This window comes from Platichthys flesus, chromosome 11, assembly GCF_949316205.1.
Source record: "Platichthys flesus chromosome 11, fPlaFle2.1, whole genome shotgun sequence".
NCBI classification, from domain to species: Eukaryota; Metazoa; Chordata; class Actinopteri; order Pleuronectiformes; family Pleuronectidae; genus Platichthys; species Platichthys flesus.
The window spans coordinates 7561261-7576946 of NC_084955.1; the positions used below are offsets into that span (position 1 = coordinate 7561261).

At 41.9% G+C, this 15686-nt stretch overlaps 1 protein-coding gene across 1 annotated transcript; it reads right to left on the reverse strand.

The window, feature by feature from the left end:
* Nucleotides 1-9740: 9740 nt before the first annotated feature.
* On the reverse strand, nucleotides 9741-11576 carry LOC133964713 (adhesion G protein-coupled receptor B1-like). The gene is made up of 2 exons (XM_062398942.1): nucleotides 10687-11576; nucleotides 9741-9853 (listed from the first exon to the last, which is right to left on the reverse strand). The coding sequence occupies exons 1-2, from the start codon at nucleotides 11420-11422 to the stop codon at nucleotides 9741-9743; spliced, it is 849 nt and encodes a 282-aa protein (XP_062254926.1). The 5' UTR covers nucleotides 11423-11576.
* Between the last annotated feature and the right edge of the window lie 4110 nt (nucleotides 11577-15686).

Below are 15686 nucleotides of genomic sequence, written 5' to 3' on the forward strand. Positions count from 1 at the left end.
CTGTAATTGTAGTTTCAAGCACTACGTTACTTAATGCTAAATATGCTTGGAATAAGTTAAATGCTTCACAATAAATATGACTGTAAAAGAGAAATACATCATAACACAAGAAAAAATAAGTATATATGGCCTGGATTAAGGATTCTAGTTGGATTTCACATGATCCAGTTCTGACTATTGATCTGCTTTACTGTCAATAATGGTTCTCATTCAGTGTACAAACCTGTATTTTAGATTAATATTTCATCAATTACAATTATAGCTGACAAAAAAATGAGTTTCCCATGTAAAAAAAACATCTAGTATTCCATTAGAAATTCAAATTTCTAATATTCACTCATGAATATGGAAATGAGTCAGACCATGACCACAGACAGAACAGACTACACACATACATACACACACACAAAGCCTCTACTATTGGGTACAGCTATCCTCTGTACAGCTGTTGTACTAGATGTGTTGGGCAAAAAAAACAGGTTGAAAAGTAAATCCATTTGTACAAAAAAAGAAAAGCACACACAAAAGACGACCATTTGCATCAGTTTGAGAAATCCGATATTTGTCAAGCCTTCCTTCAGTTGAGAGGACCGGACACCTCAAACCAACATCTGCTGATGTTCTTGGTAGAATAGAATCTAATTTATTAAAAATCCATTTTAGCTGTGTAAGAACTACATCTGTGAGTTGCCCATATAGCAGAAATTATTGTGGCTAACTCCAAATGTGGCAATCAAGACTAAAGTCTGGAATATACAACACCAGTTATGTCTTACAGTGTTCATGGGATTCAAGGTGTTTTAGCTTCCACAGTGATCCCTCCTTTTCCTGGCGGGTTAGCTTTACGGTCGGTCGACAGATTTTCTAATTGTGTCTGTGTATTGTCAAGAAAAAACTGTCATCACTAATGACTTCTTTTCTTGGACCTGGCAGGCTGTGGCCAAGATCTGCTGAGCTTCTTATGGGTGTGTATCAGTGTGTATGTGTGTGTTCCTGTTTCCAGTGAGGGTGTGTGTTTTGACAGGGTGTCACCTCTGGGTGTCATTCCAGGTGATACCGCCGAGGAGAGCCGCCTTTACAGTCATCCCACAGAGCTGCCTCCTGCTCTTAACAAGGACACAGAGGCATGCAGATGCAACAACACACACACACACACATAAAGGGCTTGATCTAGCGCACAGCAGCCGTAAACTCGTACATTACAGTCTAATCCGAGGTAATTCATCTTCATTGTCCAAGTCATCAAATCTGGAAAAAGATGGTGAGACAGCCAGGCAAGCATCGAATGTCCTCACAGCAGAGGAGACTGGCAACATGAACACACACTCTAATTCCCTATTTTCTCCCTCGCTTGCACAATTTCACCCTTCAAAGACACAACGCAGTCTGTCAGTAATAGAGCACTTTTTCTCTGAGGAGAAATGGGGTTTCAGGACTCGAAGACTCAACCGGATTCCTCCAAAGTAATAAAAAAAAAAAAGAAGTGTCTGAGGGTGCGATGGACTGAAGGGATGTAAAATGGAGAAGACAAAAGGGAGAGAGCGGCAGAGAACAGTTGAGCGGTGACAAGCTGCCTGTCAGACAACAGAGGAATCCCAATAGCATCTTAACATCACCTATTCTCCTGCAGACACATATGAGTGATGAGGCAGGGGAAAAAAGTTCAACTTGTCTTTACTCTAATTTTCACACTTTTCTTTATGGCAGGAAATTAATGACATTTACACACACACACACACACACACACACACACACACACATTTGTCTGCTCGCTCATCCTGGAGCGGTGCTTTTATCATCACCTGGTAAGTAGCAGCAGTAAAATTGCTTAATTAAAGCATGAATGTTTAATAAACCCTCAGGCTCCGTGAGGAGGGACCTGAGATAGGCCTTCCATTTACGAGCAGCCTCTGGGAAGGAGACAGACAATCCCTCAAGTTGCTTCACACTGACTTTAAGTTCAAGTGAGTCCTCTGACAGAGAACAGGTGGAGCTGATAAAGGCCAGACACTTCACGAGGGGGGAGCTCACTGCCTTAAACTTTGTTTTAATGCAAAGTTTTTAATTTCTTCAGTAGCTGGGTGTGTCAGGGTCTGATCTGATACGGTGACCTTAACCCCATGCAGGGATACATTTACTTGATTCTGCCTCCATACAGGCTTAGTACACGTCTTAGCTAGGCAAATTCCTCCAATCAGGTAGTAACATGAGTCAGGACTCATTTGTAGTGGATCAGGCATCTGATCAGGTTGCTTTTCAAAAGAGGTTTTTCAGGCACATTCAACGGACGGGAGGCCTTGAACATGCCGGAGAGATAAGTGCTCCCAACTGGCCCAGGAACGTGTCAGGATCCTCCAGGAGAAGCTGGAAAATGACGATGGGTGACGGAACACTGGACTCCTTCACCTAACCTGCTGCAGCTACAAATTGAGCCTCTATAAGCAGAATAAAAGGTAGATGGGTGGATTGGTGGATGAAAAACTGGTCTAGTGGACTTTAAAACCCCTAATATCAATGTGAGGACCACCAAAATCAGTTGAATTTATTGACAGTAAACCATGAGTGTCAGTTGAAAAATGATGTGGAAGCGGTCTCGATACTTCAGAAGATAAGTGAAACCTTTGAGCTGCGGGTGGTGCTTGATGAATAGCAAGTCGGGGCTGCATTTATACAACACTGTTCTAGTCTTAACAACCACATAAAGTGCTTTACACTACAGGTCACACTTAACCATTCACACAGCTCCTCTATATGCAGCACTTTTCTATCACACTTCATTCACACTGAGGGCACAGCTGTCAGGTGCAAGTTTAGGGTCTTGCCCAAGAAGACATCGGCACAAAGGACCTGCAATCCTTTGTAATATATAAACTATGAAGAGAATCACATCATCAAGATCTGGTAATGACAGACACATCAATAATACTTAATGTGACTGCAAAAGGTCAGCTTTAAACAGATATTGTTCAACTTTTTTACTCATATGTATATATACATATATAAATTATTTTATATTTTAAAATACGTAGATATGTTGACAAAGTGAAAGATCATCTGATGTCTGTGTTCTGGTTTCATTGACAATTCTTGATGTAAAGGGCGACCTTTCAACTTAGGTTGTCAAGTTGTCATTTCTATTTAAATTCAGCTGCTTCTGATTGTCTTTTCTCTACAAGGGCAGAGATGTTTGGGTCATTGATATGCGCTGTTGCAGATCTTATTCAGAAAACAGTTATACATTTGTTTTTCAAAATTTACTGTGATGGTTTAGAAATACAGAATAATTCAATCGTAAACATGTGGTGTATCTACGATCTGAGGGGGTAAGGACAATAATGAACAATATTAACAATTTGTCCATCCTCTTCCAAAATAACCCAAACTAGTGCCTCCTACCTGCTGCAGGAGAAATGTCCCAAACCGTAACAAATCATTGCTGATAATGGGATAAAGGACTAAACCCTTTATGATGTGATATTGCTTCGGTAAAGGTTTGGTTAGGTTATGAAAAATAAAAACCTGGTTAGTTTCAGGGAAACATTGTGGTTTCCATTAAAACAGTGTTTGACTAAGAGGATCTTTGACATCATTCATTACAATAATTAATATGTGGTCAAGGTCACACAATGATTGTGATCGTGAAGATAAACAACATTTAATGGGTTTGACACAGGCACGATACAGAGACCAGTGTTGTGTCCATCCATTCACCGTGACCTCCTCCCTACACAAATAAACTCTGATGCTAAATAAAATGTTAATTAGACTTCCTCCTTCACCCAATCATCATAAGACTGAGGCTTTGCATAACCTTTTTTTTTTTTTTTTAAATCTGTCAAAATATACAACACAATGAAGAGCACAACGAGCGAGGGAGCCTGAATAATATCTAAAGCAAGTGCATGTTTTTAATTGTGGTGTCTGACACTTGTGTCATTCAGGCAGTTCCTTTGACAAAAAGTGTAGCAGTGAAGCAGTAATGATACTAAATGTTGAACCCTTAAAATGAATCAATTGAATGTGTCGATAACTAATTTGCATTAATTTGTACAGTTTTAAATGTAGTCACTTCTATGAGGGAGATAATCCATTCACAGGTAGGAGCGTGTGTGTGCGAGAGAGACGCTCCACATGAAAACCTCCCAAGCAGGCTGCTGGGCTCCCTGCAGGCAGAGCGACCTCTACACCAGCATGGAGCTTCTCACTGCTATCTCTCCTTCAGTGTATTCCAGCTCACACACGCCCCCTGTGGTGAACACCACACCTCACTCTCCCCACACCAACACACCCTCACACACACACACACAATAATCTGCTTTAATCTTTCTCTCAGTCAGCCACCCACATTCAGTCACGCGGGACCAGTGCGTGGTTGCACTAGTGTACGTGCCATTTTCTGCTGTGACATTTCACCACATGTGCACGATGGCCGCATACAGTGTGTGTGTGTGCGTGTGCGTCCCTCCACGCATGAGGGCGATAAAAGTGTATCTAATGCATTAGCCTCCTTTAGGATTCCTCAGAGTTGAGGTAGGTTGGAAATCCCTTAGTTTAGCAACAATGTGGTCCAGCCACGCCGAGGCGTGCAGGGAGAGACACTGCACACACATTCATCTTCCTCATCTGCAGCCGGCTGCCAGCAGCAGGAGAGAAAACTGCAAGTCAGGAGGGTTTATGAGTACTGCTTCTTTTTTCTTATTGTTTTGGACTGTGGGCGGGTCCGGTCCTTTGTATCTTTACCTCACCCTTCACATTCGATATGCGAGACAGGTCTGATCAGAGTGTGATCAAAGCAATGAAATAAAGTATGAAAACACTTTTCTGGGAGTTTCTGATGGTCAGTGGAGGGAGTATTGTTAAAGCTCAAAGAGACAACGTCCACAGATACATTTTTTGAGTCACACATGGCAAAACAGTATAGGACTGTAGAGAGCCGTGCTGGTGGACCTAATAATGATTGACAACACTTATAAATTGCTTTGGTAATGACTCTGAATTTGAACCAGCAAATTCAAACCCAGAACCTTCTTATTGTGAACTAGTAGTGCTAACCACGGCACAACCATGCCATCTAGACCTATATTTTTCAGATACAAATGTATGATGTTCAAGGGTTTTGTTCTAATCTTAAAGCATGAGTTTGGCTTTGTTCATCTCACTAAAGGACCGATGTGTACAAGCCTGTAGGAACATGTGCTCTGTAGAGGAAGACTTGCTCCATATATAGATATGAAGCGTTCATTTTAAGCAAAATAAACATTAATGACATATTACAGAATATATTAATTTCTACCAATAGATCTCCCTAAATGCTAAACTCGTGTCCAATAAATGTGAAACGTGTCAGACTTCACATGTTTTGACAGTATCCCTGAAGTGGTTGACTCAGAAGTTAAAACACAGACAACCAAAAAAAGGATTTGTTGCTGACAGCTGCATTGGTGTCACTACTGAATGTGGTGTGATGCTCCACTTTCATCCAAGAATCAGGATTTGAGAAAACTGGAAGCTGCAAAAAGACAACTGAGGACCAAAAAAAGATGAACAAAATAAAAAAAGATATAAAAAGGAAAAGTAAAATGAACTGTATTCAGTAAGGTGGGTTGGGAGTTGTTGTCAAAGGCGAATATGACAAGATCGTCTTTGTTTCCTCAAGCACCTGGAACTGTGACAGTCTAGAGATACATGGTGGGCCAAACCAACAGAAAGTACATTTCACTAAAACCATCCGTATTCTAAAGCCACTTATCCTTTGTCCTATCCCAGCATGAACTGGGTCAGGGGAGAGGACCATCCTATACAGCCCCATGACGGAGTGCTAAGACAAAGCCTTTTTAAGGATGGATTCATTTCGATACAAGAATGGCACTCAGTGAAGCGCAGACGTCCACCGAGGCTAAACAGTTCCCTTAAATTCAATCAAGCAGCACCAAATTTCACACACGCATAGACAATCTGTTCCCAAAAGAAAAAGGTTTATTTTCATCAAGAATCATGAATTATTCCAAGGGACAATTGGGAAAATGTTTGAACAACTGACCAGTGCACTGTAGATCATATAGGGGAAAGATGGCTGTACAAGATACAGCAGTCGTAATCAGAAAATAAATGCAAACCTCAAGATTTTCGAACGAAATTGGGATAAACTGTTGTACATGTGCATTTGCACATATGGCTAATGTGGATTTTCAATTATTTCAGTTATAATGTTGCATTCATACACCTAAGGAGCATGCTAATTCCACATAATAATTCCCCATAACAGTCAAATGGATTTCTTATCCAGGTCTGCTTTCTGCTGTGAGGAGTCACTGCTTACGGCCGAGGCTCCTCTCTGTGTCTTCGAGCTGAGTGCTCTCAAGTCCGTGACACTGTGTCCTTGTTTGGTTATTTTCAAAGCTTTTCTGCTTTATTACGTATTTCACGCTTTAAAAAGGACAGAAAAGCTGAACGTGAGTTTGCTTTATATGCAACCAAGGTCACGACCCAGATAATCCAATGGCAGAGTGGAGGAGTTTATCTCTTCTCTTTCCCCTCAGGTTAACCCTGCTGGTCACTTCTGCTGCTTTTTTTTTTTTTAAAGCTATCACAATCGTGTCTCTTTTGTTCAGATTGAGTCATGAGCCTTCTCATCTCCTCACATCCCTCCGATCCACCCTTTAATCACTCACTGCCTCCCCTGCCATCCACCGAGGGCGATCAAAAGAATACTACCCCGCTTCTCTCCTGCACGTCACGACACATTTCCCCATACCCGCATAGATGCACCAACATATTCTGCCACAATGGATTTTCATGGACAGCATTTCTGAACTGAAGCTACCAACAGCCAATCATTTGTTCCAAACCTTTGACTGTGTCCATTTCCCTGTCGGAGCATTTCCAAACATAGCCCCAACGTCACCACTCCTCTCATCTTAGGGTTATGGTGTTAATAATGACGTTTATTTATACAGCACTTTTCTTAACAATGTCACAAAGTGGTGTACAAGAAGAAATAAAACCAGACGGGCAAATAAAATGAGAACAAGACAAACGGCCATGAGCAGAGGAAAATAGAACAATAAAAGAGATGGGATCATAAATATGATTAGTCAGTGTAAACAAAAGGCAATGTCATTTGTAAAAGCTTTCGCGCAAAAAAAAGTTTTTCAGACAGGATTTAAAAGAAAGAAGATATTTAGTCTGTATAATGATTAGAAAGTTCCATAACACGGGGACTGTAATGGCAGCAGACCTGTCACACTTTGTCATTAGGCGAAAGCTGTTAGTGACTAGCAGGACTGAAGGTCATATAAAAAGATTTAAAACATGAAGGCAGAAACAAAGTGGAGTAATGATGGCAAGAGGAGAGAGTGAAGTCTCTCTCCCTCTGTTTTTTTTGGTTTTGAAGATGGTGTGGGTGTGCTGTTATGTTCGTGCATGTGTTCCCTGAGGACATTTATGAAGTGAGGTGGCTCGAAATCTTATCAGTGATTTAAGTGAAACCCCTAATTCTTGCCCTTGTCTGTCCTGTGACGTGTAGCTGGACTGTTTTTTGTCTTACCTGCACACAGGGTAACTTTGTTCAGTTGTGTGTTCAGGAACCAGCACATATATACTGTATAATCAATACCTTGCTGATGGCACAAAGAGGAGAGGAGTGTGGCCGATGGAGCATTTGTTTTGGTTAGTGCGACATCTGATGGCATTGAATATCTTATATGCCTACAACGATTTCTCACACAGCGCAGGGGTGAACACAGTGAGTCGTCATAATGTTAAAAAGAGCTGTGGTCTCCAATACACAATGTATTAACTAACTGAAACACTCTCCTGCTAATATTTTATAATTCTATAACTTTTCTGTATTTTTTTTATTTCCCCCAGATTCCTGCTATTCTGGGACACTTCGTTGAAACCAGAGTAATATTAATACATATTTTGTGATGCATTGTTTCACCATTTAATCATGAAAAGGTCACATCAGAATCAATACAGGAGCGTTGTATTGATGAACCTATTGACATTGCAAAGCCGACAAGCAAGCTGTATCATCTCTGTCATGCCAGAGATCACATGAACAATGTCCCATTTAGCATCACTAACAAAAAAGTTGATAATGACCCCAACCTACACACAGGGCTTCCCCTACTGATGAAGAAGATGCAGAGATACTGCCATGCCATCATTGCAAATTGTCAGCTCGTATTAGACAAATAGTGAAGTCACTACAGGTTACCTTCCTAAATACATCATCTTCCTCAGTTGAATAAACTGTGGAGAAGACAGAGATTTGTAGGCTGGATTAAGAGTTGAGACGTCATCTTCCCAGCAAGCCACCTGGCTACATCCATGAAAAATAGAGGCAGAAACACTGTTGCAACTCAAGCTCAAAAACATAGATAGGATTGCTGCATCCAGGCCACCTGAGTGCCAGTGAGGATGATTCACATCAAGATATTAAATCTGAAAATGTTCATTGCGGCAAGTCTGGCCGTGTCTTTGTCTTGCCTCCTGTCACTGTTTATTCAACTTGAGTCATGTAATCATACGCAGCTACGCTGGCCTGACGTGTTTGATTGCTTTTTGAAAAGTAACTGACATACTCAGTGAATGACATCATTCAAATTTATTTTAGACATTACGCATCTGACACCCCCTGTACTTTTATACTGTAGATTTAGGAAAGACAAGGGAGTTCTCTCATACCACAGACAAGGAAACGCCCCATCTAGTCCCATCAGCTGGACATGATCCAGCGTTCCAGTGCTCCTGAACTCTGTCCTAGCCCTTCTTACGGACTTCAGACTGGAAGGTCTCTGGTTCGACTCCATGGAGTGACAAACAAAACCACATACCTGGATATGGACAGCACCTTGATCTGCTCAAGCCTACCCCACTGTCTAAGTGCCCTTGAGCAAGGCACCTTACTCCCCCAACATCTGCCCCCCGGGGGTGTGTATGGCTGCCCACTGCTCTGTGTTCACTGTGTGTGTTGTGTCCTGCTGCGTTCACACGGATGGGTTAAAAGCAGTGGACAAATTTCTCCCATTCATGTAGTGTGTCTGTGCATGAGCGTGGGACCAATAAACTGAATCTTGAATCTTTGCTGCCAGGCTGGACCCTCAATCCCTCTGCAGAGAGGGAGTGATACGGTCCAGCTGTGTCTTGCCTGAAACAAGCAACAGTCATCTATCCTCATCAAGATGGTCCCACATAAGACAACTCAGCTCTCTCAGCTCTTATTAGCCTCGTCACTCTCCTTTATTCTCGTCTGCCAGTCTCTGTATCTGCTGGATTCTCCTCATTCATCACTCACAACTATCACCCGTCTCTAGACCGCACAGCAGGCCATAACCACCAGGCTCCCGAACCTATTTCCACACAGAATCTATTACATCTCCCCAGCCTCTCTTTTTCCTCATCCACCGATTCAATCCATCCAGTCATCCATCCGGCCAAATATTCACCGACTGCCCGCCTCAACCATTTGAGCTCATCATAGGGTTCCACAGCCACTCGATCACTCTGAACCCAGGATTATCATCGATGAGACACTTTGCCTTTGTGAGTTTTAGTACACGGAGGGAGAAGAAAAGCTATAATGCATCGTTCAGTGGATGGTATACTTCTTATTTTTTCACACCTTAAGGCAGAACCAGTCCACACCCACTGATGAGTTACATAAGTGCAATAACTAGAGGAGAGGAGGCTGGGGCAGTGAGGGGATATCAGTCGCTCTGGAGACTGGAGGAGGATCAGGCAGGAGATACCCACCGCAACATGCCTGCTTGGCTGGCTTCCCACGACTGGCTCAGTATCAGCCCACTATCCGCCTGGGGAGGGAAAGATGGGGAGGCAGCGATGGTGGCTAAGAAGAGGAGGAGGAGGACCGAGAAAATAGGACCAGAGGCTGATTATAGGAAGAGACTGACAGAAGCAGTGGAACAAGGAAGAGATAGATGGTGGAAAGGCTTGGGGGAGAAAGGGGAGCCGAGTAATGTTCAATCCCCTTGGCCATAGTCCTGACGGAGCCAGGATAGAGATGTCAGGCCACATCCTGTCTGCCGAGGGAAGGAGAACCGGGATCCAGCAGCAGACAATTAGACATCAAGCCACAGGCCCTTATCCCATCTTATTTCTGCCTCTCGCCTCCTATCTTCCTCTATTGTCTCCCCTTACCTCATCGCCCCCCCCTGCTCTAAGAATCCCCAGAGCTATCAAATATCAGCACTTGATTCTCCTTTGTTTCTACTGGCTTCCCGGATTCTGATCGAGTGTCCCTCCCTGGACGGCAGATGGGCAGAATATGGTGCCGACCTTGCAAGGTCACAGAGCTTGCTTTCATTTGCTGAAACCCTACACCTTCCATTTCCCTCTCCGTCCCTTTTCCCCCTCTACTCCAGCCAAAGCACACCACTTGGTTTTGCAGCAATTATTCTCACTTTTACAAATCACAAACTGTTTAGCCTGCTGAAGATGCTATTTCTCTTTTGATTTTCTTGGCACAAGCAAAACTCGGGGGGCACCTTTAGGTCAGACAAAACAAAAAAGATAAATCTGTTTTAACCATTGGAAGCATGACTTGTCTTTGAACCGGAGATAATTGTTTAACTTTGCAGTTGATGTATGAACAGTGAATTAATCCTCTTACGAAGAAAACATTTTTTTAGTTAAACAAATGGAAAAAGCTTTTCAACTCACCATTTATCTCAGCTTCTTTTCCACCGTCTTTCACGCTGGGTAAACAGTTTTCCAGGTAAACTCCATTGTGATAACAGCTATCCCCCTCACTGAGCTGTGGTGGTGGCTCCCAGCACAAACATGGCGTCTGCATGATGCCACAGGGCCTGTTAGATGTGCTGGAGGCCAGACAGTCCTCCAGCCACTGGCACAGCATCTGACAGGCTGCCATGCTGGGGTTGCGCTTGCCCACTACCAGGTATTCTGTTTTGAAATCGCTGTCACCAGTGGAAATGGCTGTGGCCACCTTGAGAGGTCCCTTCCTCATTTGGAGGAACTGCTTTCCAGCCTCCAGGAAGGCCAACGGAGCAGAGGAATCACAAAGCTTCACCACCTCGTCGAAGCTCTCCATGCCCAGGTAAGTGCGTGTGGTCTCTAGGAAAGATTCGTACTGGAAAGTGCGAAGCTGTAATGGCACGCAGTCCTCTGTAGGTTTGGTCACCTTAATGAAGATTGTGTAGCGCCTCGGATCAGGGTTCTGCAGGGTCCAGGAGCAAGGCATGCTGGGGAACACTGATGATGACAGGAAGAAACCGAAGAAACGGTTCTGGACTAAGGTGGAACATGAGTCTGACTCTGGGCCAGAGAGAGCTGCATGACACCAACCATCCATCAGCAACAGAGGAGCAAAATACAGGAGTATCACCGGGAGAGGCCATCGTGCTTGGACACAAATCTGAGGGAGAATTCTTGCCATGGTTTGCAGGTGAAGGGAAGGAGAACGTATGATAGGTTGATGCCTGTTTTCAGCAGTGCTCAACTAAAAGCGGTGTATTGCAAAAAAAAAAGGGGAGGGGGAGAGGGCAGAAGAAAAGGACGCGGTGGAGGAGGAAGGAGACAACAGTTGCTCTCAAAGATCCAGCGATCGGCCCATGGCTGCATCAGTCGACCCCGAGATGCTCACGAAACCTGTGAAATGGAAGAGAAGAGATATGAATTACACTTTGTTTCTGATCAGACAACGGAATGGGATTACACTGATTCTGTTTATCTCCACAATGAGAAATCTCTTTCAACTGTTATTGTTGGTGCTGTAAGCTGAGAGCTACTGCAGTGACTCGAGCCCCGGAGAGGAACAACAACTCTAATAGAAGCAGATAGAGAGAGGGAGCCGGGGATTCAGTCAAGTTTTTCTTCATGACACAAGTCAGTACTCGACTCATTGTATATTTATCAGTCAGTTCATTCATTTGTCCAATTATAAGACTATTATTTACAAAAAAGGCAACACCTGCAGTCACTCATTCCGGCACTTTATTAGAGCCATGGACAGTGGTTCCAGGTACATCAGTCCTGTTCAAAATGAATTAGCTGATGTGATGTGTTAAAACAAAAATAAAAATATTTTTGGGCAAATTGCTTCTATGACACATCACCTTCCTTGAGCAGCTTTGACGTTTTAAATTATTAAATCAATTTTACTTAAATGAGAATTTGTGATGCAGGAAATAGTTTCTGGATGGCAAACAAGTTCGTATACAGTGCATTCGTTTTAGTTGCCTCTTGAAGTGAGATTTGTATGGTTGCAGATGGGCACATTGACTAAAACCAAGTGCATTTTAGGGAAATGTCATACACTGTTAACTTCATTGAGTGAGAGACAAAAGGTGTTTAGTCTGCCGCACTAAGAATGACAATATTGAAGTCGCACTGTAAAATAATTTATTGAGAAGCAGTCACATTACTTTCAGTCGTACACAATACGAAGCTAAACTGACTGAAGCGATGGGAAAGTGATTGATTTTATTTCTAGCTGGAAGTTGAACAAATACATTTGTTGTATATAAATTATCAAAATGAAAAGACGTGGCTTATAATGATGTGATTGCAGAGATTTGAGTTAATATGAGAAGGAAAATTTCTTTAGAATTATGAGTGTTTTGTTTCCTGTATAAAATATAATTTTAAATAGAATAGAACCGAGGTTTTCAGAGTGGAAGGGACTCAAACCAATGGGAGGCCAAATGGTTTCAGAGGAGGCTCAGTGAATGGTAATGACATAATATTACATTAGTTATTAAATAATTCTTCAAAAGAAGATTACGTGGAACAGTCTAAATGTGTGTGATGTGGTTAAAGAATAAAGTAGAATAAAGAAATATGAACCAAAACCAAGCTAAACATTTAAATTACATATGTGGTTAGAAACATAACTCTAAATAATTGTTGAAATTGTCTCCATGTTCATCATTTTCATTTGAAAAGGATGTAAGTGTTGAGGTTAGTGGCCAAAGACATCACTTACTTCCTGTGGCTTTTGATATTCAAATGAATGTTGATACAAAGACAGTCTTTGATTCAGGTTGTCAGACTAAAACACACCTGGACACAAAGTCAAATGGCAACAAGTAAAATGTGGCCTTAACTCTGACAAAAGGGATCAGTTGATCCAGGTCCAGTTCTATGACATAGATTTCTGATGAAGAAACCCACCACACCAGTAGTCGAGGCCTGTCAGTGTGTGTGGGTTGGTGTGTGTGTGATTTGGGAGACTGAAGTAAAATATAAATTGGCAGAAACCAATAAATTGAGCCTTCAGAACCAATAAAACAACCTGAACAATGTCGTGCTGCACTGCTGCACAACAGAATGAAGTTTCCTTTCTAAACAAACTTGACTAAGCAAACTTTAATCAAACTGTTCATCTGCTTTTGTCAATAAGAGCATTTTTTAATGATAAGCCTGTAGTAAGCCACTTGGCACAGCTCAATACCCACTTATAGCAGGTGTAGAGCTGTCGATGCAGCAGGTGATAAACAGAGTGTTAACTTCTCTATTTATGCATTTAGTATTTTTCTATTGGACTATATATCTATTAAATAACGAATTGCATATACAAATTGTATTACATAGAATTGTCATAATGTGTTATGCACTTTATCTCTTTTAAAGCTTGAAACACTTTATCATTGATAGCTGAGGCTTTAACCCAACACAAAACAAAAAATATTTACCCCACTACGTGCATTCACGAGCTGTCAGTTTCCGCTACGTTCAGTGCATGTAAATAACAGACAATGGATGTTGGATACGTACATGGTTCAGGCTGTTAAGTACGACACTGGTTGTTTGAATGTATGGACCTGTGATTAATTTATTCTGAATGACCCTAAACTACATTTTCACATGAACATCCATGGATTCTCAAGGACATAGTAAATTTGGGACTTCAAAAAAATCAGCTCTATATACCCAAGTTTATGGTTAAATATCATGTATGTCATGTAATGTAGGAAGCACTAAGTAAAGGTTTTAAAGAGTCATTTGCAGTTTTCAGTCCTTAAATTCAGTACTGTACAATAGTTGGATAAATCAGTTATTGAATTGACATGTTGATCATGGCCAACCTGCCCCTATTGTCCAGTCAAGGCTCAAGGGGAATGTGGAAAAAACATTTTCCTTAAAACAATGAACCCCCCCCCCTGTGAGAAAGAATAACCCCTGGTTTGATTCAACTGTGACGCTTCTCAAAATCAACTTCATATAATTTTCCACCAAAAGGCTGTTGTCTTCTGACACAGCGATTCTTTCCGTCTCGTATTATCTAAGCCTGGATCATATCTATATCCGCCTCATCCTGGCAGCTTGTAACTTCACCTCGTACCAAACAGCGTCCAGGGAAAACTACCCAGGCCTCTTTCACCAGACAAGTCTGACAGTAATGAAAGGAATAGAGCTTTAACAGAGGATAAACGGCTGCCCTTTATTGACAGCTTCGCCTCATCTATCACACACACACACACACACACACACACACAGACAGACACACACGCACACACACCCAACCAACCCCACCCTCCTCCTCCTAACCTGCCATGAGGTAGTCTGATCAGCCGGCAGGAGCTTCCTGTTCATGTCAAGCCTCCCCTCATTATTAACACAGAGCACCTGTCCCTACCTCCAACCCTGAAACACACACACACACATCCCCACAGTTCTCGATCGATCTTTGTGTTTGAGGAGCTAACAGACAGCGAGCTGCTATTAAAACACTTTCATCTACTTTGAAGCACAAGAGTATAGGATATGGCAGTGAAAGAAGAGAGTTGAGCGTAGCCAAATCTGACCTGAAGATTAAACTTGATGTTCTTTGACAATTAATCAATGCACCTCTTTGAATCTTCCTGACACATGTTGCATTGTTGGCTTCCAAAGGCTTTAAGGAGCCAACTACAGGATTTTCTCCACTGGTCCTTTCTAAGTAGTGCAGGGTGGTTCCAGGGATGGCATATGTAAACGCAAATAGTGTAAAAATTGTATCTTTAATACATGAAAGTGTTTTTCCTTTTTTTTTATTGTTGAAAGAAGAATGTTCAGTGTTTGTGTGTTTGTTTTGTAAGTATACCTGCAGCCATTTTTGTATTGTCTGAGTATTTCCTCTCGTATGACCTCTGCCTGTTGGCGTTTTTCTAACTTTGAAGTGCATTTGTCCTCTTGAGTTTTGACACAGAAACTTGTTGGGGTCATTTTGTCATTTGTGGCAAGTAAACTTCGGAACTTTAGAACTGAATCTCCTTTATTGTATTGAGAGATCTTTGCTACTGAATCAGATTCTATGTTTGGGTCATCACAATTTCTCTCCTATTGATGTATTACAGAATGTAGCTGTGTATATATATATATATATATGTATATCCACATAGATCATTTGTCACTACCCCATACGAGGGCACCATATCCTCATCCTTATAATTAAGAGAAGTCTACCAGAGGCAGCGGTAAAGCAACCTTACCATCATGCTAACAATAGCTAAACTATGGTTTGCATTGAAATACCTATTTCCGAAAGGTTACAACTCATTGAACATCATGGTTACAATAATACAAATACATTGGTTAAAGATCTTTAACAGTCAGAGTCAAAACAGGGAAATACTGAGCAGCAGTTCCACACAGGAACAGAAAAGTGGTGTCCTGAACTGGCTGAGTTTTGTCTCATGGTCAATTCATTAATCAGGCCG

Excerpts from the sequence above, each read along its gene's own strand:
- LOC133964713 (XM_062398942.1), bottom strand. The coding sequence starts at position 11,422 with ATGGCAAGAATTCTCCCTCAGATTTGTGTCCAAGCACGATGGCCTCTC. Across the intron at positions 9,854-10,686 it reads AAAAGAAGCTGAGATAAATG|CCACCATCGCTGCCTCCCCA; the intron begins GTGAGTTGAAAA and ends TCCTCTTCTTAG.